The following is a 24,505-nucleotide window of genomic DNA, read 5'->3' on the forward strand; positions in this document are numbered from 1 at the left end:
TCTCCCATGCTATTTAACATCTATATGAAGCCGCTGGGGGCAATCATCAGGAGATTTGGGCTGCAGTGTCACCAATATGCGGATGACACTCAGCTCTATCTCTCATTTAAATCTTCACCAGAGTTGGCTGTGGAGACCTTGTCCAAGTGCCTGGAGTCCGTGAGTGGATGGATGGGAAGGAATAGGCTGAAACTGAACCCTGACAAGACCGAGGTACTGCTTGTGGGGGACAAGAGAAGGTTGGGAACCGCTGACCTGAAGTTCAATGGGGTGAGTTTACCCCTAAAGGACCAGGTCTGCAGCCTCGGGGTTGTACTTGATTCCAAGCTGTCCATGGAGGCTCAGATTTCGGCTGTGAGCCGGGCAGCTTGGTACCAACTACACCTTATACGTAGGCTGCAACCCTACCTTCCTGTTCATCAGCTCCCACTGGTAGTACATGCCCGGGTCACCTCTCGATTAGATTACTGTAATGCGCTCTACGTGGGGTTACCCTTGAAAACGGTCCGGAAACTACAACTTATTCAGAATGCGGCGGCTCGATTACTCACAAACAGTCGTCGCCGGGACCACATCACGCCAGTGTTGTTCGATCTACACTGGCTTCCAGTTGTTTTCCGGGCCCAATTCAAGGTGTTGGTATTAACCTTTAAATCCCTACACGGTCTCGGCCCAGTTTATCTAAAGGAGCGCCTACAACGCCACCAATCATGCCGCCTGACAAGATCGGCCACACAAGGCCTTCTCTCAGTCCCGCCAACCAAAGCAGCTAGGTTGACGGGCACTAGAGAAAGGGCCTTTTCAGTGGCGGCCCCCACCCTCTGGAACTCCCTCCCACAAGATCTTCGGCACATCTCTTCCCTGAATATGTTCCGCAAGGCCTTAAAGACCTGGCTTTTTCAGCAGACTTTCAGGACTTTTGGGGAGGCTTAATATTCTTCTGTTTTAAATGCCTCCTATTATGTACTGCTTGCTTTTATAATTTATATTATTTCACTGTAATTTGTACTGTATTCTGCTATATTTATTGTATGTACGTCGCCTAGAGTGGCCATTGGCCAGATAGGCGACACATAAATTAAATTTATTATTATTTACTATTATTAGAGGACAGGTAAGTAGAATCAAACAAGGTAGTCAAATTACATCTTACCCCTGCTTCATCCTCAGAAAAAAGCTCATCAGAATGCCTCCTATCGCTTGCAGAATGAGAGAGCCTGTGTAAAACCATGGAATGCTTCACTGAGACAGCTCCCATAATGTGCTTGCCTGGAGGTGTGTGCTGGTGCCATTCTGAGTAGAGTTAGGCACACTCACAGACTTTGGTGGGAGAGGCAACTTTTGTGGTTTTTTTCTGTTGAAGCTCCTTCATAGATGCTGCCAGCATTTGCTGGGGGCAATGGCTGCACATGAAGGTGTGCTGTACTTTCGGAGCCTAAGGCTACTGCTGAGGCAACAATTGAGGAAGAGGTTGATGCCATTTGGTCCTGACTGTCAGTGTTAGAAAAAGATGCAGCCAGCACTTTGAGTCAATTCATGCAACACACTACTGGGTGCAGAGGACAGAACAAGCCACTCTCAAGAGCTCAAAAACAAAGCACAGCACCAAGCAGTGTTAAAACCAGACTCTAATTTGGCCCACAAAAACATGGTCCACTTGCTCTGACTTCAGAGAGGAGGAGGAGGGGAGGTAGAAAAGCAGAAAAAACACAAGGGGCTTGTTTTGTTTTGACACAAGCAGAGAAGGAGAGAGGCACCAAGGGGAATAAAACTGAGAGCACACACACAATACAAGGAATAGCTGAAGACTCACTGATTATACGGAAGGACCACTGAGGAAGAATAGCTAAGCATCAGCTGGACAGTTGGAAAAAGCACCAAGGGAAACAAATGGAAAACTCTAAAAGCCAAACACCAAGCTAGGGCCTAAGAGGGAAATTTACCCAAAAAATCAGAAAAAACACAAAGGAAAAAGTGGAAGGCTAGCAAATGCCTCCCCACCAGACTAGAAAGGGGAGCAGGACAGAGATAAACATCATCAAATGACAAAAAAGTCTCAAAAACTGACAAAAGAGAGTACATATGAATACAAAGGGTCAGCAAGGAACACAAAGGATGAAACAGCAGGGCTAAGAACAAACAAAGATGAGACCCAATTGTCTGGACGAGGAGACAGAAAATGGACTGGGGACCTCATACTGAGCAAGGCAACCTACTTCCTCAACTCTGTTGCATTTCCTATCTGTGGATAGTAGATAGCAGTATCTAGCCATCTGATGGGCTATCATTTCAGGGAGATTAAGGTTAGTGGTAAGGTACCTGGAACAGGTTTAAAGTTGCACTCTGGCTGCAAATGATGCTTTCAACAATCAGAGCCCAAACTGCCAGAACAAATACCAAAAACCTGACCACAACCCCTATTTGACAACAAAAATTCCAACATCCTATGAAGGGAATGAAACTGAATTGAAAGAGAGAAGGGAAAAAAAGTAAATGTAACTTCATGTGAAGGGAAATGTCTAGTCCCTTAGTTCTAATACTCAATGATAGTATTTAGATACTTTCCTTCTTCCTCAAAGAAGATACTGCACTGACTTGAACAATCTAGACGTTGCTAATTTCTTGTGCTGAAGAGGAAATAGCCGGATTGCTTAGCCAGTTTTTCCATTGCCAAAGGAAGTTCTAGAACTGTATTTCAGTAACACAGAACACACAGATTTTCTAGATTCCTGACCCCATATTAGAGACACCAAGAATGCTGACACTTGGATGGCCTACAAAAAAAGCAAATTAATTATGTTTCTTACCACATGGGTTTGCTGCATGAACATTTAATTTCAAATATTCCTCAGGCGTGGTATGCCCATTGCTCAAGGAATAACATGGTATTCATGTAGAGAATCTCACTGTTTCAGATCAGATATAATGACAAACCATGGTTTACCGTTATGAGAAATATCCACAATAAGCATTTCTCTCTACTTCCCCCTCCTTCACACACAAGCCCAAAGCTTCCTATGGTTCATTCTCATAACAAACCATACTTTGCCATTGCATGTTTACAGCAAGGTAGACAGTGGCCCAGTTAAGAGCACCTGATGAACAAGTCAATGAATTTAGCAGAAATTAGGTCTTGCAACAGCTCCCTCTTACACATACTGAAGGTCTTAACTGTTTGTATAACATATGCTTCAGATTACATTTTAAGTTAACACTTTCTAACAATAGTGAATAGAATAATACCAAGGAGAATAATTTTTCACTGCTGATGTAAAGTAGAAGTGGCTAACTTGTAATTCAGCAAAATCTGGAGAGCCAAAATTCGTATCAGTTCCTGCAAGCATGGACAATAGTCCTGGATGATGATAGTTCAGCATCATCTGGAGACAAATAGATTAGTCACCCCGATCTAAAGGGATCACTGAAATTACTACTTCATTTTAGAACACCATTACAGAAAAATGTTTTCCATGCATATGCTCCCATGCTGCCCTCAAGGAGTATAGAATTTTAATTTGTATAAAAGAACAAATTAGAAATACTAACCTCAGTAAAGATTGTACAACCCCTCGACTCTGTGCAAAGGCAAGCACGAAGGAAATCCGCAAGAGACGTGTGCTGTTGTCGCTGAAAATATATCCTAGCCAAGTCACCTGCCAGAAAGGAACCCAGCTGTGAATCAGCAAGACGGACTACAGAATCTGGCGTTGCACAGTTTAACAGTATCAACTTGGCCTCTTCTTGTACTTTTCGCATTAGTTCCCGAGGAGAAACATCAGTTTTCAGCTTTTCTGTCACCTGCAGGACAACTGAGGCACAGGTGTCAGAATGGTAGCCAACAAAAACATCGGAAGGAGTATACTTCTGCTGTCCCATAAAATGTTTTTCCGTTTCAACTGCTGTGAAGTTTTTCACCCATTTCTTCAATTCTTCTACAATGTCCCTTTGCCACTTCTCCAGCACAGTATTGATATCCAGGTAGTGTTTCTCAAGCCTGTTGATCAAAGGGATGGGGAAGTGTTTGTATACCACCTCCTTCTCCTCAATGACAATCAAACGGAACTTGGGATGCACTCTGCATTTCACTCGATGGGTCCCTAAGCCCAAGTCAACATATTTTTGGCCAGCAAGTTGAACGTAATACTGGTTCAGGGCATCATAAAGGCTTTCATACAGATTCTGCAGGTTGAGAAGAATAACCATCTGCCCAGTCTCCATGCAGATCTTTACTCGGTTGATGTTTCTGCAGATCTGGGTGTATTCCTGGTCTTTGGGAAAGCTGGAACCAAAAATAATTTCTGGCTGCTGTGTACCTTTGAAAAAAGCTTGCTGGAGGATCTGAAGGGCTGCATAATTTTCTGTTAACACCAGCAGGTAGCGGCATTCACCATCCTGATAGTCACTGTAAATGTTTTGCTTGACTAGATCAATTGTACTAATATCCTCACAGACGACTTCTCCTTTCTCTGGTACCTTAGACATAAAAATGTCCAAGGCTTCAACACTTTCTTTTCCACTGAAATTGCGGAGAATCACCTCTGCTATGTCACGGGGAGCTGGCTCTCTCTTCAATTTTTTTGTCAAGGCAAATGCCATTTTTATGAGGCTGTAATAGTCACGCAACCCAAAGAACTCCTTTCCTTGGGACTTGCAAATCTCTTCGTACGCATCCGCAAATATGGGAAAGAAACGCTCAACTTTCTGCAGGATGACACGTTCTGAGGAGCAAATGCCCTTTGCGCTTTCTATGAGTTCCTTCTTGTTTGGGTCTCCGCGGGACACAAAGATGCCTCGATTCATCTTAGCTGGATCCAGAGCCCAGTTAGATATCCCAATGAAGCCAACTTTTTTATGAGGGAGTGGATCATCATCAACACATCCATCTTCCAAGAGTGGGTGAAGGGTCTTTAGAGGCATTTGGGAGGAGTCTTCAGCCAAGCCAATTTCATCTAACACTACTACAGAGACATACTCTTTCAGGTTCTTTCCTTCCTGGAAGCGAGCACAATGCTTGAAAGTGTTTATGATTCCCTCAGGGGTAGAGTGTGGGCTACACTGAAAGGACACCAAATGGATTTGCTTCAGTTCCTTATAAAGCTCAGAATAGGCTGCTTGGCCTTGCATGGCATCAGCCACAATAGTTTTGGCAAGAGATTTGGAGCTGCCAGGCTTTCCAATAAGAAACAAAGGGATTTTAAGTTCAATGCAGATAACCATCATAAAGACATTTTCCTTCAGTGCCAAGTTCCTTGCTATCGTTTCCCTCAAAGGAGCACCACTCAAGAAAAGATCCTGAACTAAGCCAATCTCTTCAAGAATTCCCTTTTCATCATGATATGGCTTTGGAAGGATTTTGCTGATGACTCTTCGGTATGCCCCTTTCCGTTCCAAGGAGGCATGATAGCAAACGCCCACTGAAAGAACCAAAGACCAAATGACTTTGTCTCTCTGGACAAAACCCTTAGTGGCCTTCCTCTCTGCAACATGTTTCTCCAGATGTCTCATTAGTTGTTCACTGTGGCTGTGGAACCACTTGAAGATTTCCACGCAGCGTTCCACATCTCTCAGGCTGATAAAGCTGCACTCGTCATTCCTTTGCCTCATATACGTCTGAGACTCAAAAAGCACATCTGTTATTGTCTGGATTTCAACAACAGACATTTGTATTGACCTAGTAAGTCTTTGTACAATCTGCTGTATATATAATTTTTCAGTAATGTTGTTCAACTGCCCAAAATCCCACACTAGAGGGATCATGCTAGGAGGGAGTGCATGGACACGGTATACAAGCTGCCTAAGAGGAACGGAGCCAAGCCTATCCTTCGTCGCCTCTGCTTTGACACGATAGCCTAAGCCAGCCAATTCCAAGCGCTGAATCATTCTCTCTGTATGCTTGCGATAAGGATTGCATGCAGCTATGATTTCCAACCCTGAGTTGTGGACCAAAGGCTGCCCTTCGACTGTGCGATCACACAGGACTTCCTTGATGCTGCTGATAGCTTCAGTGGTGTTGGCCTCATCAAAAAATAAAATGGTGTCAAATTGGTAATGTTGCTTATTGTAAACAGCAATGTTTTCTGCTTCCCTGACTTTGGCATGGATTGCTTCTGCTGTGGTGCCTCCATGGACTTTGACAAGCTTCATGTTATCAGCACTGGCACCACTCCTACGCAGTTCACACAGGAATTTTATAAGCCTAGTTTTTCCACAGCCAGTTTCTCCCATGAGGACAACAGGGATCCCACATCTGAATCGCATTTCAATGGCAAGGATCTTTAATATATTGTCTGTTGTGAGCTCATATGTTTCATCAGGATCAATTGCCCACTGTATTCCTAAAACCATGCAAAGTTTCTCAATTTTCTCATGTCTCGGCAGTGAATCAAAATTAATATTGAATGGAACTCTCTGAAGGCATAATCCCTGGTACAACTGAGTTGTCATAACACTTCTCTTGATGACAGTCCCATTTAAGGGATTGATGGCATCAATACCACCATTTGCATTGGGCTGAAGATGAAAGCCAATGAAGGTCATTGATACAGAGTCCTCATTGAAGAATATATATGGGTGTGGTTCGGACTCCCACTTCTTCCGAATACGAAATGGAGCAAGATCTTCTTCTGTGACCCCTTCCATGTCAACAAATTGCATCCCGGGGCTCTCATCAGAAATGTTAAGAGAAGGTGTTGCAAAATCCTTTGCCATTAAAATCATAAATGTTACCACAAAATTTTTGAAGCCCTGCAAAGCGTCATGTATAAAAGCAGCGTTACAGAACACGGATGTTTCACAATTTCTTAGCTGAAGGTTCAGAAACCAAGCAAAGTTCCTCAGTTCTGACCAAGAAGGATCTATCACTCCACAATGTATCAGAAGCAGCTGGAGGCATTCTGCTGGTGTCCCTTCGACTGAGTCTTTTTCGTACTGGAATGTGTCAAGGTTGTCACCTCTGCTGGATCTTCTCAAGTACTGGAATGGTCTCTGAAAGGCTTCACTACAGAACACTTCCTGATCTATTCCTGGGTCTGCAGAACCATAAAACAGATTCCTCTGTGTGTCCATTTCCAATACTTCCTTGGGAGTTCTGCAGGTTATTTTGGGGAACACATCAATGAAGTTGTACTTCAATCCTGGAATGGTCTTGGGGGAAAAAAGAGGGAGAAGGGAGGAAGTTATCCAAAGATCACAGAACTTGCTCACTCGTGCAATTTATTTATCCCTTTCTCACAGGCTTTGATCATTTCTCTACAGGACTTAAATTTTGTATTGGTGGCAAAACTGACAATTCAATACTGCAGATTTAAATAACTAGCATGAACAGAATTAGCTCTTTGCTGCTCATCTATTCATTTCAGGTATATCAGACATACTTTCAAATCCAACTCCTGTAAATATTCTTACCCAATTCCTTGCTACAAACATCTAAAAGGTGTTAAAATTGCGTGAAAAAAATGATATTCAGTTAAAAAAACACCTCTTTACCATGTGCTATGTCTGCTCTAATGTCTGAATAGAAAGGCGTAAGTAAAGTTACATTTGCAAAATGACTGACTAAAAGCCAATCACATTTATCAGACAAGGGGAGAGATACAAACGTCCAGACCTTTAACTCAAGCCTGCTCACATTCTTTTCCCCAAGATGGAAGCTAGCCTGACCCCATCTCTTGCTACAACTGCTGCATTTGCCATGGCCTCAATCAGGGCTCCATCTGTCACTGAGGCCATTGCTTATCCTTATCCAGTCCTGCCCTTGCCTTGTTATCTGAACCAGCCACGGTCTCCAGGCTCTGAGAAGGAGTTAAGGAATGCTCCCTGCCCCCAACCACAACTATATTCAGGATTTGGGGGAGGGGCTGAGAGGGAAGGGGGTACTGCCAAATTGTTTTGTGGTCACATTGGAGCTTGACAAAATCTTGGGTACTGTTCCCAACTTTTCCAGAGGCGAACTTACACAGAACTGCAGTCAATTAAAGGATCAGTTGCTTAACCATGATGGTTAAATGTTAATTGGTGGGAGTGAAAGTTAAGGGCACACATTTACATCTTGAAGCTATTTTTGGTTCTAGAATTTTAACGTAATAGAGTGTGAAAAGGAACGTGTTAGACAATGGCTTTACTTTTCAACAATGAAAGGTAGCATTTGCTTATTAAGTTAATTTGCCTATTTAAGTTTTCTGAGTCCCTTCAATGTCTGAAAAAGCACCTATATTAACCTCTGATACAGCATATATTTTAGTTTGATGAAGTCAAAGACTCATGCTTTTACAGTTTAGAAATTAAAAACACATTTACCTAGTATCTTTTCTTACAAATACAATTAACAAATTAGTAATCAGCGGCAAAAAACATTATTTCTAGGCATCAGACAGCCTCCTGTTTGAGATCATTATGGTTTTTATCACTGAAAATTGCAAACATTTTAAAAATGTTCGAATTTTCCTGGATTGGGGAGAAAAGCATGTGTTTTAGCACACTATACAATTTTAATATCAAAATATTCTAGGAACAATTATGTTACAATTTAAATTCATTTTAAAAATGGGGATTTTGCAATAGGGTTTGAGAGTGGTGTACTAGCAATTATGAATGTGCAAGTTAGATAACCATAAGTACTTACAGATCTTGTTTGTTTTTTTGGTGATGGAGATGCTTGAAGAATTTCTACAACATACAAATGACACTGTTTCCGCAGCCAGAGTTTCCCATCTTTATCTGCCAAGTACTGTAAAACTAACAGCTTGAACAAAAATTCTGGAATTCCAAGCTGGACCTAGGAAAATACAGAACTTTGATGGATTAAAAAAAAGGAAAAATACCCCTCCTCCTCATTAGTCTACCATTTATGAAAATGTCAACGAACATAATTTTCTGAGAGTGAAGAGTGGGGTAAGGAGAAAAACTTCTGTCAAAACTGCAGTATACTCACTGAAGAAGTGATATCAAAGTGAAATATCACAGGCTGTGTCTGGTACTGATGGTCCAGGAATGGGAGGAGAGACTTTAGCACTTTGCCTTCATCCACATGGGGGTCTATCAACCTAATGGTTTTTAATGGCACTTCACAGCCATGCAGTTTTGCTTCCATTTTCTCTTGCAGTCTCTTTATGTAGAGAGATTTTCCTGTTAATAGTAAAAAACACATTTTAAGGTCTGGGCTTCATTAGCAACAAGTAGGAATAATTTAGGTGGGGGAAAGAAATGTCAAATTTACACTTGAATGCGGACTTCAGCTAGGTCTGTACCAGCTGTTTTTTCCTGAATCTACCAGTCACAGCTAATGCCATCTGCAATAGGATTTCTGGATTTTGTCATGGAAGCACTTCTGTTAAAGAGGAACTAACTATTTGTCCAAGCTTGGGACAAACAAACAAACCAGCAAGATGAAATACTGTTCAAGTAAATCTTCTTTTAGATAGAAATCAAGCAGAAGTCCCTCATTATTTCTGTGCTAATCTTTGCAGTCATGCACTCAAAGAGCAGCACAGAAAGGGAAAGAAACACTAGACAACTGAAAACCAGCAGAAATGAAACCAAGGTGCTCTTGTAATATATTAAAGCTACGGAAAGAGAGGGGCCCCAATGCCCTTATCTTTTTTTCAGGAGTGTTGTAATGAGACCTCTGATTAGAGATTCTTCTGGGCTATGTAGCACTGCACTGAAGGCAATCAATGCTAGTGAATAGCCTTATGGTTTCTCCCTCTTGCAGGTTCCTTATGGTCTAAAGAAAAACCTCTTCGATTTTCCTCAAAATATTAAAGCTTCTTAAGTATGCACTGAAAATGGGGCTCAGAGTCAGGAAACAGCCAGAATGTCTTCTGCAACAAAGCATCCCAGCAACCATTCTAGAACTTGGATTAGATTCAACCAAGGGAATATAAAGAAAGTGTTGAACTTTCCCAGGTGGAATGGACAAAGAAAAAGAGATATGACAACTGAACTAGACCCATCCATCTCTCTCCTAATCCAGTTCATGTATTCTGGAAGAAATATGTTGGAAACATTAGTCACACAGCTGTTAGGCAACTATTCCATGCATTATAAGTATATCATTACTACAACCCTCTAATTGAAGTAAATTTTTATATTGCATGGGATGAAAGGAGAGCATTTGAAATAAAATACAAGCGTAATCTCTGAGTGGGTATCATCTAACTAGCTGTAAGTCAGAGACCTACAGATCACTGTACACTGTATTAAACTCTCAACCAGCAAATTTTAGTCTAAGTATTCTGAAACTTAGATGGAAAACTCTTTGAACTTAGTTTGCTCACCTACTCCGGCTCTTTTGGAAGATACAATACCAACACACATTTGGTCCTTGAAGACAGAAGCTGAGGAACTTGTATGCTGTGCAGCTTTGTAATGATTCCCAAGGTAGCACTGAATGCCCTTCAGGGGCTGTTGAGGGATCATGTGAACTTTGAACTGACTGAAGACAGAGGGAACGTAACAGTGCTCTCTCTCACAGTTGCAGAGAATCACTAGGCTATAATCATCCTGATGCTTTAAGTGAAGGCTCTGGAAGAGTGCCTCAGACCTGTAGCCAACATCATAGCTCAACTCATCTGCAAACAGCAAAGTGTAAATCTTCTTCTCTTTACAGCCTGGAGTGAGGCACCGCTTCAAAAACAGTGCCACTTCCTCATAGCTAGTTTGTGGTGTACACAACAGAACCTCATCGTAAGAAGGTAGCATCTCCCCTGGACTGTTCATGTAGATGGCCAGTGCTGAAGCTAACACTTCAGAGCGAGGACAGAGAATGAGGTTGGGCCTGCCAGGATGAAGACCTTGGGGCAGTATTCGCATAACACTCCTCTTCTCCAGCTCTGCCAGGGTGCCCAAGCAAATTCCAAGGGTTTCAATGTCCAAGTAGCCTGGAAGGAATAAGCCCATGCTGCCCATGTACGACTCCCAGATATGCTCCAGCTGTGTGGTCAACTCTCTCTCCCTTGCCACCAGCCTAAACGGATCAGCAAAATTCCTCTTTGGCTTTTTAGATAGCACTCGGTTGGAGACCTCCTGAACATCTTGGTTGCTGCAATTGTGCTTTATAAATGACAGCATCATTAAGGCAGCCTCACTGGGGCACTTTGAGCCAAGCTCCCTGCACAAGTATACAAGCTGCTCAGCCGTGTAATAATTCAAATAAAAGTACTGGGATCTCTTCTCAGACATGAACTGGTTCCACTTCTCCAGAAAACTTTCCATCTTTCGGCAAATGGCTGGCAGAACTTCTGTGATGTCTCCATTTCCAAAAAAGGCACAGCCAAGATTCAAATTGAAGTCCATGCTAAGACAGAACTCATTTTCGGGTGAGCAATATACTTCAGCGAGCCAAGATCGGAAGAGCATGTTTCCAGCAGAATAAAGGTCTATGAAGGCCAATGCAAGCCTCTGGACACTAGAAAATACCTAGGTGCAAAAGAAACACAGCAGGTGATTGCACAGTGAATCTGAATAGTGCAATGACAAGCATGTATTACCCAGTCAAATCAATAATAAACAGAAATCTTTTAACAGCTTCAAATTGTATTTTAGATCTCTGAAATCACTATCTCCTTTTAATCTCAATATATGGTGTAGAATGCAACGCAGCCGGAAGAGGAACCTCATCATTCTCTTCTCTCCATCATATACCCCTCAACACGGCAGTAAGAATTTTAAAATATAAGCAGAGAAGTACAACTGAAAACTGACCTCAGAAAACTTTTCCACTTCTGCACTTTGTTCTACCTTTCCTGACATCAGCATCAGCTTGTTCATCAGTTCTCTGAGCTCTTCCAGCGAGTAATTCCGTACCTCTTCTTGGTCACCATGGCTTTCTGGGATGGTCAGACACAAGACAGCGTCCAGAGAAACCTACAAATAAATTTGACTTTTGTTTTAATTACTTATGCAGCTGTGTAAGTTTTCCCCTCTACCATGCCTAGAGATAGCAATTGTCAGTAGCTCAAACAGGTCTGTTCAAAGTGCTGAGAGAGGATTGTGCCAAATTAGGAGGGAGAAACAACTGCTTTGCAAAGGTACCAGCAAAATGTTGTGGCAAACACTACCGACAAAAGACAGCCATGGGATACTCAATTCTCAAGTTCACCGTCATGTGAACAGTATGGAAGAAAATCACTGGTCTGCTTAATGCTAACCTTTACAAATAAAAATTGTCCATATTAGAAATACTGTTTTAGTATTACTACAGAGGGATACCAGGAACTGACAGAGAAACAATTTTAGCAAGAGATGTACTGCAAAAAGGCTTACATCATTAATATAGTTTGGAATATTGAAGGGGGCAGGGTTTCCATGTGTCCTGTACTTTATAACGCCTTTACTTTATAGCAGGATGTTCAGTGTGGCATACAGAAAAGAAAACAGCTACTTAAAGATGAGCAGAAAAGTTACAAAAACTGGGACAGCGTATGTCAAGCACAGTCTCACCTTCTGGCCTTCTGCAGGTGCCCTAATTCGGTAGATCCCTTTGCTGTTGATTGTAGTTGCCAGTGATATAGATGACAGTTCCACAGAACCATGGCTCTCTTTTATCGTTTTTAGCCATTCCAAGTATCTTGCAGAATCACACTGTAGGTTTTAGGGGGGAAATGTAATCTGGATTAGTCCCATGCCTTTTTCCCAGATCAAATCCCACACTGACACACTAGGCCAGCCTTTCCCAACTAGTGGGCCACCAGATGTTGTTGGACCACAATTCCCATCTTTCCTGACCACTGGCAATGCTGGCTGAGGCTGATGGGAGTTGTGGTCCAACAACACCTTGTGGCCCACTAGTTGAGAAAGGCTGCACTAGGCTAAACAACAGCATATCTACAGGTGGCAACGGGGTGTGATGTTCTGACAAATTATAATTCTCACTCAAGCACTTCTTTTTAATTTGAAAAAATCTATTCCACTATAATCTGTGTGGTCAAGCAGAGCTATTTCATGAAGTTCAGGTAACAAACAAATGAACTCATGAACTGATATGATGCAAAAGCCTCAGTTGTTTCTACCCCTATTCTATGGGAGTAGAATGGAACACCCACCCCAATTCCCTTCATGTAGACAGCACACACTACTCTGAAGTTTTTAGATTTTAGGTTTAACTACCTACAGGATAGATGCCATCCCTACAAAATCTCAATATTGACACCAATAATTTCCTGATGTTTGATACCTCAATAGTAAAACTCACACTGAGCACAGCATCTTTATCAAATACACAGCTTCATAAGAGCAGATACATACAGATGGACTAAAGTACCACTGTAGGAATTACCAGTTTTTTAGGGAGGTTGTTGTCACTTTCCAGGGCTTTCCACAGTTTTTCCAAACACATCATGAACTCCTCAAACCCCGCTTCCCGCTTCAACTCATACAACAGGGACGAGAAGCCAAGCACAGCATCATGGAAACAAGCCACACGATCCACATCCATGTCATTCTCTCCCGCAGAGATAGAAGCCAAGTCCACAAACACCTTCAGTTCATTTATATCTAAGGCACATGAATAAAGTGAAAGATACCATGAAGTTTACAGTCTACATGTTCCTTCCTTGGAGTACATCATATCTTTCTTCTAGAACTACCTGCTTGTTCCATCTTGACTGAGTGATTGACACAATGCCTTTATTACTCACCCTTGCTTCCTTCATGTTGTGTGGACAATTCCCTAGTGAGTAATTCACAAAGAAGAAAACAAAATAAAGGGATCTAAATAAAGCAACAGGAGACCAGCGTTGTCAGAACTATTTTTTTCATCGTACAAAAGAATAGTGGGTGATGAAAACACATGGGTGGCTGCTCTGCATTTTTATGAAGCACTGTCTCACATTTATCTAATATCCTGCCACATTAACTCACCTGTTGGTTTCTACTATAGAGGTCAATTACACCAGGTTAATCAATGTGGTGCCCTTCAGAAGTTGTGGACCCCAACTCCCATAATTCCTGAACATTGGCCAGGATAGCTCAAGTTGATAGGAGCTGTATACCATAACATTTGGAGGGCAATATGTTGACCACCCCTAAGCTACACAGTAGGTCTTCTCCAGAAGTAGCAACCAAAGAAAAGTAGTCATTTTTTTAATTAAAATTTCTTACTTATTTTGGATTCCATTTAGAGAAATACTTTTTAAAATTGTTTTGCAGGTTGTTTCATTTTTAGAAATGTGCTTTTAACTTGATTTTATTACACATGTAGATCGGACCATTGGTCTCACCTGAAAGGTGATTTTCCTAGGCATCATGACATCACGCGGGTTATAGTGCGTCCTAGTGTCCGAAAGCAAGAATGCACAAGTCAAGACCCGGGCTGCTCCTCCCCCAGTCCCACTCCAGTTCATTCAAGGCAAGGCCGAAGTGAGACATCTAGACAGCAGTCACAAACAGAAGGTAGTTTGTTCTTACCATTAACGGTGTTTCTTCAAGGATGACGTGGGTACTATAGCTCCCCCTACAGCTCGAAGACAGGAAATGCTTCAGGAAATGTTTTTTGCTCCTCCCGCTGAGGCTCAGTTTTCATTCCTGTAAAGCTCTGCCAACAGCCTCAGCTCATCATAGAATATATAACACACTGAAAAAACACAATAGGTGTAAGAACATGGAAACAGTTAACCAGTCTGGGAGAGTCCCAGACATGTGCGTAGTCATGGCACCTTATAATATTGTTCCATATAGCCAGCCAGGTTAGGGAGGGCCGTGGAGACCTCTTGTCATCCATGAAGAAACAACATTTACAGTAAGTACAAACTGTACTTTCTCTCATGGATGACAGAGGTCTCCACGTGGGACGTACTAAAGCTATGACCTAGGGTGGGTCAGATGGAGGCAGGACCTGTTGGAGAACTCTGTGACCAAATGAAGCCTCCGCTGATGCATAAAGATCAATTTTGTAACGCTGAGTAAAGGTAGACGGGGATGACCAGGTGGCTGCCCTACAAATTTCTTCTATGGAGGCATTAGTGGAGAAGGCCGCCAAAGTAGCAGCTGATCTGGTGGAATGAGCCGTAAGGTTCAATGGAGGAGGCCAGTGCAGAGCTTCGTATGATAGAGATATACACGCTCTAATCCACCTCGCCAAGGTATTTCGTGAGACCTTGTTTCCTAAGGTAGGCGGATGGAATGATACAAACAAGGAATCACATTTACAAAAGGACTCAGTTCTAGAAAGGTAGACTTTTAGAGCACATCTAACGTCTAAGGAGTGCCACGCTTTTTCTCTGGGATGAGAGGGATTAGGACAAAAGGAAGGTAGGATTATTTCCTGCTGCCTATGGAATGGTGAGTTCACTTTAGAAACAAAGGCTGGGTTAGTTCGTAGCACCACTTTATCTTTATGGAATGTACACAGATGTTTTTGTATTGAGAGGGCTTGCAGTTCAGATACTCTGTGAGCTGAGGTGACAGCTACGAGGAATATCAATCTGAAGGACAGGACCCTGAGAGGAACGGATGCAAGCGGCTCGAAGAGAGGTTTCTGAAGAGCGCTGAGGACGGTATGCAGGCTCCATGATGGAAATCTATGCAGTACTGGAGGACTTAAGGCAACAGCTCCTCGCAGGAACTTTTTGAGAAGAGGATGTGCAGCCAGAGAAGTATTGCTGGTAGGTAGCAGGATGGACGAGAGAGCCGATGTTTGTCGTTTTAAAGTATTTGGCCGCATATCCTTTTTCAGACCATCTTGTAAGAATTGCAGAATTTGAGCAACCACTGCTGACTCTGGAGAGACTGCTTGTGTGGCGCACCAGGAGGAGAAAGCTTTCCATGTAGATTGATAGCTTTTAATGGTGGAAGGGCGTCTCGCTGACAGGATGGTATTCATCACTTCAGAGGAGAATCCTAACACTAACAGCCTATTGTGCTCAATCTCCATGTGGTTAGTTTGAGCCATTGTGGGTCCGGGTGTAGGAGAGGACCCTGATGAAGCACGTCATGTTGTGCCGGTAGATAAGCGGCGGGCCTTGTGCCAGGTGAACTATGTCCGAGAACCAGGGGTGTTTCAGCCAATAGGGGGCCACGAGGACCACATGAGCTGCTTCTGTTCTGATTTTCTTCAGTACTCTGGACAGTAACGGAGCCGGTGGGAAGGCATAGAGGAGGCCTTTTGGCCAACTTACTGCCAGAGCATCTTGTCCTTCTACTCTGCGACTCCTGAATCAGGAGAAGGATCTCTTTGTCTGGTGATTGTCATCCGAAGCGAATAGGTCTACTTGGAAGTTGCCAAACTTCGCTTGGAGAGACTGGAATACTTCCACATTCAGAGCCTACTCGCCTGGGAAGAGCTGCTGTCTGCTGAGCCAATCTGCCGTTATGTTCAGGCAACCCTGGATGTACTCTGCTGAAATTGAGGACAGGTGTCTTTCTGCCCACAGTAGCATTGAGGTAGCCTCTAGCTTCAGAGTCCTTGAGCGAGTACCTCTTTGTTTGATCAGGTAAGCACGCGTCAACGTGTTGTCAGTGCGAATGAGGATTGGCGCGAAGTGCCGAAGAGCTAGGTGTGCTGCCCTTAACTCTAACCAGTTGATGTTTTTGGTCACCTCTGCTGTCGACCAGTGTTCTTGAACATATTGCCCCTGGCAGTGCACTACCCAACCGTGGAGGCTGGCGTCAGTGGTGATGACTGTTCGGGGAGGATCCTGTAGTGGGACTCCTTTCAATAGGTTCTGTATTTCCGCCCACCAGGTGAGGGAGTGTTTGACCGGCGATGGAAGGAGAACATGACGATGGTTGCGTAGTGCAATGTCTGACTGGAACTGAAGTAAAAAAGTTTGAAGTGGGCGGAAGTGCAGGCGCGCCCAGGGAGTGATTCCTATTGCTGATGCCATCACGCCCAGTAGTTTGACAAGAAACATCACGTCTGGGGATTGAAGTTGGGACAAAGTAGTTGCTAGTGAGGCAATGTTCTGGACCCTCTGTGGCAACAGAGAAATGAGCTGTTGAGCCATGTCTATAGTTGCCCCAAGGTGGAGCAGCTGCTGAGAAGGGCATAGATGGCTCTTTGGGGAATTTATGAGAAAGCCGTGACCTTGCAAGAAGTCTAGTGAAACGTGGACATCCTGTTGGGCTTGATGGAAGGAATTGGACCGGATGAGGTCATCTAAATATGGGCATATGTGCAATCCTTGCATCCGAAGACCCGCTACTAACATCACCAAGACCTTGGTGAATAGTCGTGGAGCCGAAGCCAGACCAAAGGGAAGGCCCTGTATTGAAAGTGGCGGCTGTTGTAATAGAAGTGGAGTAATCGCCTGTGAGATGGGAATATGGGGATGTGCAGGTAGGCCTCTTTTAAATCTACTGAAGCCGGAAAGTCCCGTGGAAGAAGAGCTTCTCTGATGGACGCAAGGGTCTCCATCCTGAAGGTTCTCTGTGTCACAAATTGATTTAAGAATTTGAGGTCAAGTACCCCGCGCCAGGATCTGTCCTTTTTCCCGACCAAGAAGAAGATGGAGTAAAGACCTGAGGAAACCTCTCCTGATGGTACTTCTATGGCGGAGATATCCAACAGGTGATGAATCTCGCCTAATATTGCTTGGTGCTTTTTGATGGAAGTGGCTAAGTGTGAGGGAAGGAATCTGATGGGCAGGTACTCTGTAAGTTCTATCCGGTACCCCTCCTTGACGATGGTGAGTACCCACTTGTCCTGGGTCATGTGTTGCCAACGGGAAGCAAAGTGAGTTAGACGACCTCCTACTTGTGGTGTTGGCAGTGAGTCGGAAGCAATTGTTGGTTCTGACGTCCTTGTCTAGTTTGGTTGGAGGAGGGCCTGTAAGAAAGGGTCTGAGACTTCTGTGGATATCTCTGCCTGGTCCAGTAGGAGCGCCCGCTTTTGAAGTCACGTGCTCTGGTGGTGAGCCTGGAGCCATGAAAGGACTGGAAAGGGTAAGAGGAAGAGGCAGGACGCTTAAAAGTGCACCTATCCTCTCACTTTTGGGATGGCATCACTTTCTTTTTATCTCTGGTCTCTACGAGGACTTCTTTGAGTTTCTCATCACCGAAGAGCTTGGTACCTGAGAAGGGGACAGAGGCTAGGTTGGCACATGAAGCTGCATCCACATCCCAGTGGTTAAGCCAGAGATGTCTTCTAGCTACAACTGTTGCTGCCATTGCTGTGCAGGAAAATTGGGCAGAGTCCATAGTGGTGTCTGCTATGAATGCCAGGGATCTAGATATCTTGAGTAGAGTCTTTCTGAGTCTAGCTGGGTCTCTGTTAACATTGTCAAGCAGATCTTCAGTCCATAACAGCGCTGCTCTAGCAAATACAGAAGCCGAAGTAGAGGCTCTTATTGAGAGCGCATTAGCTTCGTAAGAGCGCTTCAGAGCTGCGTAAGATTTGTGCTCAATGGGGTCCTTTAACTGAGCATCTCCAACCCACGGCAAGAGGGCATGGGAGAGCAGAAATGGGCCTGTCCACAGCTGGAATGCGAAGCTGGTTCATAACGTCAGCATCTAGGACATAGAACTTATTGGCATAGTTAGTACCTTTCCTGCATTGGAGAGGCAAGTCCCATTCTAACTTCATAATATTTTTAAAAGAGGTGGACAAAGGCATGCATCTAGTGGAAGGCTTAGGGATGGGGAGCACTAGAGAGCTCTTAGATAAGGGCTCCTGTTGTTTCTGGGTCACATTTAAGTCCAGAGCTACCACTACTTTACGGAAAAGAGGGGCAAATGAGCCTCTACAAATAATCTAGCAGACTCAGTGTCATCCATATCTGAGCCTTCGCTCCATTCCCCTTCTTCAATATCAGGATCTCTGTCGTCATCAGACTGGCCTTCATCTAAAGAGAGGCCTTGCTGAGTGCTGTGGCCTCTAGCAACAGAATGTGGGGAGGGTGAAGGTACCCTATTAAGGTGTGGATGTGCAGTTGAGGATCTTTTGGAGGCTGGGGGTGTTACGTCTACATTATCCCGTATGGACAGAGAACGCCTTTTGGATGCCCTGCCACTTGCTAATTCTGTAACAAGCTCCCCAATCATGGCTTCCTTAAGCTGTTGCAATACAGCAGGGGATAGCAGGTCAGATAGGGACAACTGCATTTGTTGAGGCATTGCATTAGAACCAGGGTGGGATGGGGGGGTAACCTGCATGCACTGGGAAACGTTATCTCCTTTGCTCCTCATCTTCAGATGAAAGACACTCCAGTTCCCTAGGCCCGACAGGAACGAGGCGGGGGGGTTCTGGGGAGCATGGAGGCCATGTCGCCGAGAGGACCGCAGCACTATTCTCAGGCAGGAGTAAAGGCAAGCCATGAGAAGCATCTGCTTCAATAAGTGCCCTTTTTTGTTGTAGAGCAGGAGTGGCCTGAAAAGCGGCGGGCAAGTGCCGATCCAAAATAGCGGCCGCCTCATGTTTGTCGGACAAAATGGCAGGCACCGCATCGCGAGCGGCCGAAAACGGCTCCACTAAAAGCCCCTGTGGTAAGGAGGTAAGTGGAGGGGACTCACTGACTCTGGCAAGCTTGCGGGGAGTGATGGAGTCCATCTGAGAAGAGATTCCCTCAAGAGGGTCGTCTCCGCCAATAAGCAGCTGCCCCTGAACATTGGCAGGAATCTGGGGCGGGTGGGAGCAGACTGCAGCTGAGGCTAAGCACTGCCCTGCCTTTTTTGAATATTTTTCTTCTTCGAAGAGTAAGATGCCGTCTTATCCACACTTGCAGGGAGCGGAAGGCAGAAGAAATGAAAGTGAAACAAGAAGGACAGAGAACTAAAGGTAAGTAATATATATATATATATATAAACAAGTAGAAAAATAGATAGCTGGAAGATAGGCCGAAAAAACCTGGAATATAGGAAAAAGGGAGGAGAAAAGCTAGGCCAGAAAGGAAGACAGCCAGAAAGGGTGTGCTCCGAGCTGAGACAGGAAAGAAAACTGAGCCTCAGCAGGAAGGGAGGAGCAAAAAACATTTCCTGAAGCATTTCTTGTCTTCGAGTTGTAGGGGGAGCTATAGTACCCACGTGGAGACCCTCTGTCATCCATGAGAGAACAGGCAGAACAGCAAGGAAAAGGGCAACTGCACAAACAAAGGAGCAGCAATAGCCAGAACACATACACAAAGGCCTTACCCCTAAATACAGTTATGAAAAAATGATACAAAATAATACACCCAGGCAGCCTCCATCAGGGAGGGCCATGATGGCATGATACCTGGGAAAAAGACCTTTCAGTGTTCTCCAGGCAGCATGCCATCACATGGGATGTACCAAAGTAGCCATAGTAAAGATGGGCTACTCGCTGCCTAAACATGAGAAACAACCTGTTGATTTATTTATTATTTTTTATTTATTTAAAATATTTCTATCCCACTCTTCTACCCTATAATAGGGCACTCAGGGTGGCTTACAAAAATAAAATCAACCATGTACATAATAAAATTGTAAACAGTAAAATCACAAAAACATTAAAATACAATACATAAAATACAATTAAAATACATAAAATACAATACACACACACACACACACACACACACACATATATATATACATATATAGGAATTGGTACTAAAGGGACTACAAAGGTAAAATTTAACGTAAAAGGCATAAAATCAGTGTCAGGCTCTACCTTCAGTCCCTCCCAAAGGCTCTCTGGAACAAGATCGTTTTCAGAAGTCTCCGGAAAGCCAACAGGGAGGGAGCAGAGCGAACTTCTTGGGGTAGGGTGTTCCAAAGCTTGGGGGCAGAACACACCTCCCAAAATAAGCGTCAGCAGAGGCATACTGGTTTATTTTACAGTGCCTGATGAATGAGTGTGGAATAGACCATACCGCCTCCCTGCAAATATCTATAAGAGGTGGATTAGTTGCTAATGCAGCCATGGTGGCTGTAGACCTAGTAGAATGCACAGTGATACTGCAAGCACCTGAAGTTTGGGAGACTTGTAGGCCAGGGCAATGCAGGCATGTAACCAAGAAGACAGTGGATTTTGCCGCTTCCCCCCCAGGGTTCTTGGGTAAAAGAATACAAACAAGGATTCAGTTAGTCATATGTTTTGCATATGGTAAAGGTAGACCTTGTGGACATCCAGAGAACACCAGGCCTTTTTGAGTGGATAAACAGGATTAGTACAGAAGGATGGAAGTACAATATCCTGGTTACAGTGAAACACAGAGCTTACTTTGGGTCAGAAGGATGGATCAGGACATAAAACAACTGAGTCCTTATGAAGTATACAGAGATGGCACGTCGATGACAGTGCTCCCAACTCTGACACCCATCTAGCCGAAGTGACAGCCACTAGAATAAGGACCCTGAAAGAAAGCTCTCGGCAAGAATAGCTAACTTTGGTCAAGCTGAAATGGGTCAACCAGAGAGAATTCTGGGAGCCTGTGGTTCCCTAGGACTCCCTACTGGGGGAGATCCGCATCTCAGTGCCAGACAATTTGCAACCTTGCAAGAAGATGCAACTGAACCTTAGCTGTTATCCCTTATCGGCTTCCTGAGATCAAAAGTCAGGAAGAGGGGGTGTTGTAGATCAGGACCCCTGGGTGAGGCTGTCTAGCCCCCTTATCTTCAAAGGCTTCAAAGGAGTGGATCACGGCAGGAAGGGAATATGGCTATTTGCCTCCCCCCTCCTTGTTGACCAATAAACTCCATAAAAATGAAAGATGCTCCTTCAGTCTTTGTTCCCTATTTCCATCTACCTCGACTCGCCTAAAGTTTGACAGAGAAAAGCCGTTTGGGAACCAGGCTGTTCTACTGTAAGTATAGGATCTTAGCTTAGAAAGCTCTTGGTTGTTTTCTTTGTCTGTACTGAACCTTTCACCTTTGTTATGCCAATATACCTCGTGTAGCCCGGCTGAGGGTGATTAGCTTTAGGGAATAAAACTGCTGCTCTCTTTTGTATATACTGTTCTAATTCTTTTAAATAAACTATCGTTTTATAAATGGTGGGTATTGGCTTGAAACTGTTCAGTGTTATAAAAAATACACACCGAAATAGGAACTAATTTGGTTGGTCTTATTTCTTAGCAGAGTTGTAAAAATACAAGCAGCAGAATGAGAATATAAACTAGCCCACCTTTCTCTATATAAATAACAACAGACACAATCTTCTTAGGTAAAAGATAAAGAACAATTACTCACAAATTCTTCATATGTTCAGAAGCATAGGTTCTAGCTTAGATGAAAGAAAAACAGTCTCAGTCCATCTTAGTCTTTGGTATGGATGCTCTCAGAGAGAGCATCTGTGCCATGCGGCCTCTCTCAATGGTGGATAGATCAGCAATGGAGAATATTCAAAAATCCCCCACGACAAAGAAGGAGGAAGTCAGGTAACTAAACCCCACCCATTAGGAAGTTACATAATGGTAAACAGGTACATGGGATATTTCCCAAATATCCCTTAAAGTGACCATGCAATATTTGTTTACTTCAACAGAAACTAGTGATTCTAAATCTAGTCTTTGACTGCTGAACGCTACTGATTACCGTTGGTTAATGAGGGTTAATCCCGTTAGAATTCATGTAGCTCTCTGAGATGCCCTTCCTCAGAGAAAGAAACCAGGAACAGAAGGGGTGGTGGCAGTACTACTGTGAAATTACTCCTGCAGGAGGGAGATTTTTGCCTGGGAAGCAGAGACCCAAAGGAGTTGGGACTGTTCTCAGAAGCAAGGAATCCCCCTTGGGGTGCTGAGGGCAAGGGACCCCAGGGGGACAATTCTCTGACACAGTTCTGAGAGGCTCAAATGGCGGGATGCTGCAGTGCTTGCAGCACCTTCTAAAAGCTCCAGGATGGAAAATGATGACACACAGCCAGGGAGAGCCAAGCAGCTCCCTTTTGAAAGCAATTGACCAGAGGATGAGAGCCCATCGGAATACTCAATGAGTTAACAGATAAAACTGAAGAAATAGTAGAGGCTTGGCGATGCAAGGTGTTGGGCTTCATCCATCTTCAAACCTTTGTGAAGGAACTATAAGAACTGTTGGACAGTGGCTTTAGAAGGTTGGGGACCACAGGAGGACAACCAGCTGGAAAATGCAGACCGCATGCTCTGGAAAATTTGATTAGTTGACAGACGTCTAGAGGCCAAAATGGTATCAAGAACCTCCCACAAGAGACCTGTGAGAATCAACTGTGTCTGCTCAAACACCAAGCCATCAGCCTCAGCCAGTCAGGATCTGGATGCCAGATCGGTCTGTGCAAGAGAAGATTCGGCCTCATTGACAACCTCCAAGGATCTTCAACTGATACGGAGAGAAGATCTGAGAACCACGGGTGGTGTGGAAAGTACGGAGCTGACAGAACCAACTGAGCCCATTCATGCTGAAGCTTCCTCAGTGTTCTGCCCAGCAGGGGAACAGAGAGAGACGCATGTAGGTGGCTGTCCAGCCAAGGGGTCAGGACAGTGTCTATGGACTTGGCCTTTAGATCTATCTAGATATCTTGAGAAGAACCAGGGAAGCTGAGTGTTGTGGCTCAAGGCAAACAGAGCCACAGACAGAGCACTGAAGCATCATTGGAGAAGGAGAAACACTGCGAGATGTAGCCTCCACTGCCTCGGAATCACTTGCTGCCTGCTGAGCCACTCTGAAGTCACATTCAGAACCCCGCTGAGATGTTCTGCCCTCAGAGACAGCAAGCGTCTTGGCCCAATTGAATATAAGAGTTGCCTCCACCTTACAAGTCTGAGACCTGGTGCCCCCTTGCTGGTTCAAGTGCAATTTCAGGCAGGCGTTGACTGTACAGATCAGGACATGTCAGATGAAGCATTGGGCGGAAGTGAAAAAGGGCCAGATGGACCACCTCAATTCCAGCTAGTTTATGCTGCAACCCCTCTCTAACGCTGACCGAGTGCCTTGCGTGAAATGGGAGTTGCAGTGGGGCCCCCATCTGATCAAACTGGTACCCATTGTAATTACAGTTACTGTAAACCGCCCAGAGAGCTTTGGCTATGGGGCGGTATACAAGCATAATTAATTAATTAAATACATACATACATACATACATACAGTCCTGACCAGCTCTCAGACTGGAGACCCCTTCTGGAGATTCCACATAGAAGACCACCACCAGAAGGAAGACCGCAGTGAGGGGGAAAGACAAAGCTCCAGGTGCATGAAATTGGCAATGTCTGACTAAAACAGCAATAAAACCCATTGGAGTAGAGAGTATGATGTCGAGCCCAAGGAATAATATGAATGGTTGATACGAACACGCCCACTGCTTGCACCAGTAACATAACATCAGCCACCAAGCAGTGCATCAGGAGCCGTGCCATGTCCTGGATCACTGAGATCTGCTCCAGCAATAGGAAGGCCATGGCTTGAGCTGTATCTAGAATGGCTCCTAAGTGCTGAACTTGTTAGAGGACAAATGACTTTTTTTGAGGGTGACTAAAAACCTGTGGGTCCAGAGTGCAACGAATATGAATTAAGGCCTGATCCAAGGATTCTACCTGGACCAGTAGGTCATCCAGATAGGATAAATGTGGACACCCTGGAGGCGAAGGTGGGCAACCAGAGTGGCCATCACCTTTGTGAACACTCTCAGAACTGACAAGAGACGTAA

At 44.1% G+C, this 24,505-nt stretch overlaps 1 protein-coding gene across 6 annotated transcripts in view; it reads right to left on the reverse strand.

Annotated features, from left to right (window-relative positions):
* RNF213 (ring finger protein 213) overlaps positions 1–24,505 on the reverse strand; it is a 231,935-nt gene that overhangs the window by 136,577 nt on the left and 70,853 nt on the right. For all 6 annotated transcript variants that reach the window (XR_009761276.1, XM_061615791.1, XM_061615789.1 and 3 more), the window contains exons 22-28: positions 13,274–13,491; positions 12,439–12,579; positions 11,701–11,862; positions 10,275–11,415; positions 8,930–9,123; positions 8,621–8,773; positions 3,547–7,143 (exon numbers count right to left, since the gene is read on the reverse strand). Coding sequence is in view for 5 of the 6 variants with exons in the window: in XM_061615791.1 (XP_061471775.1) it covers positions 3,547–7,143; positions 8,621–8,773; positions 8,930–9,123; positions 10,275–11,415; positions 11,701–11,862; positions 12,439–12,579; positions 13,274–13,491 (5,606 nt within the window). In the remaining variant the exon portion in view is untranslated. The remainder of the gene's footprint in view (positions 1–3,546; positions 7,144–8,620; positions 8,774–8,929; positions 9,124–10,274; positions 11,416–11,700; positions 11,863–12,438; positions 12,580–13,273; positions 13,492–24,505) is intronic.

Source organism: Rhineura floridana, chromosome 3 (assembly GCF_030035675.1).
Source record: "Rhineura floridana isolate rRhiFlo1 chromosome 3, rRhiFlo1.hap2, whole genome shotgun sequence".
NCBI classification, from domain to species: domain Eukaryota; kingdom Metazoa; phylum Chordata; class Lepidosauria; order Squamata; family Rhineuridae; genus Rhineura; species Rhineura floridana.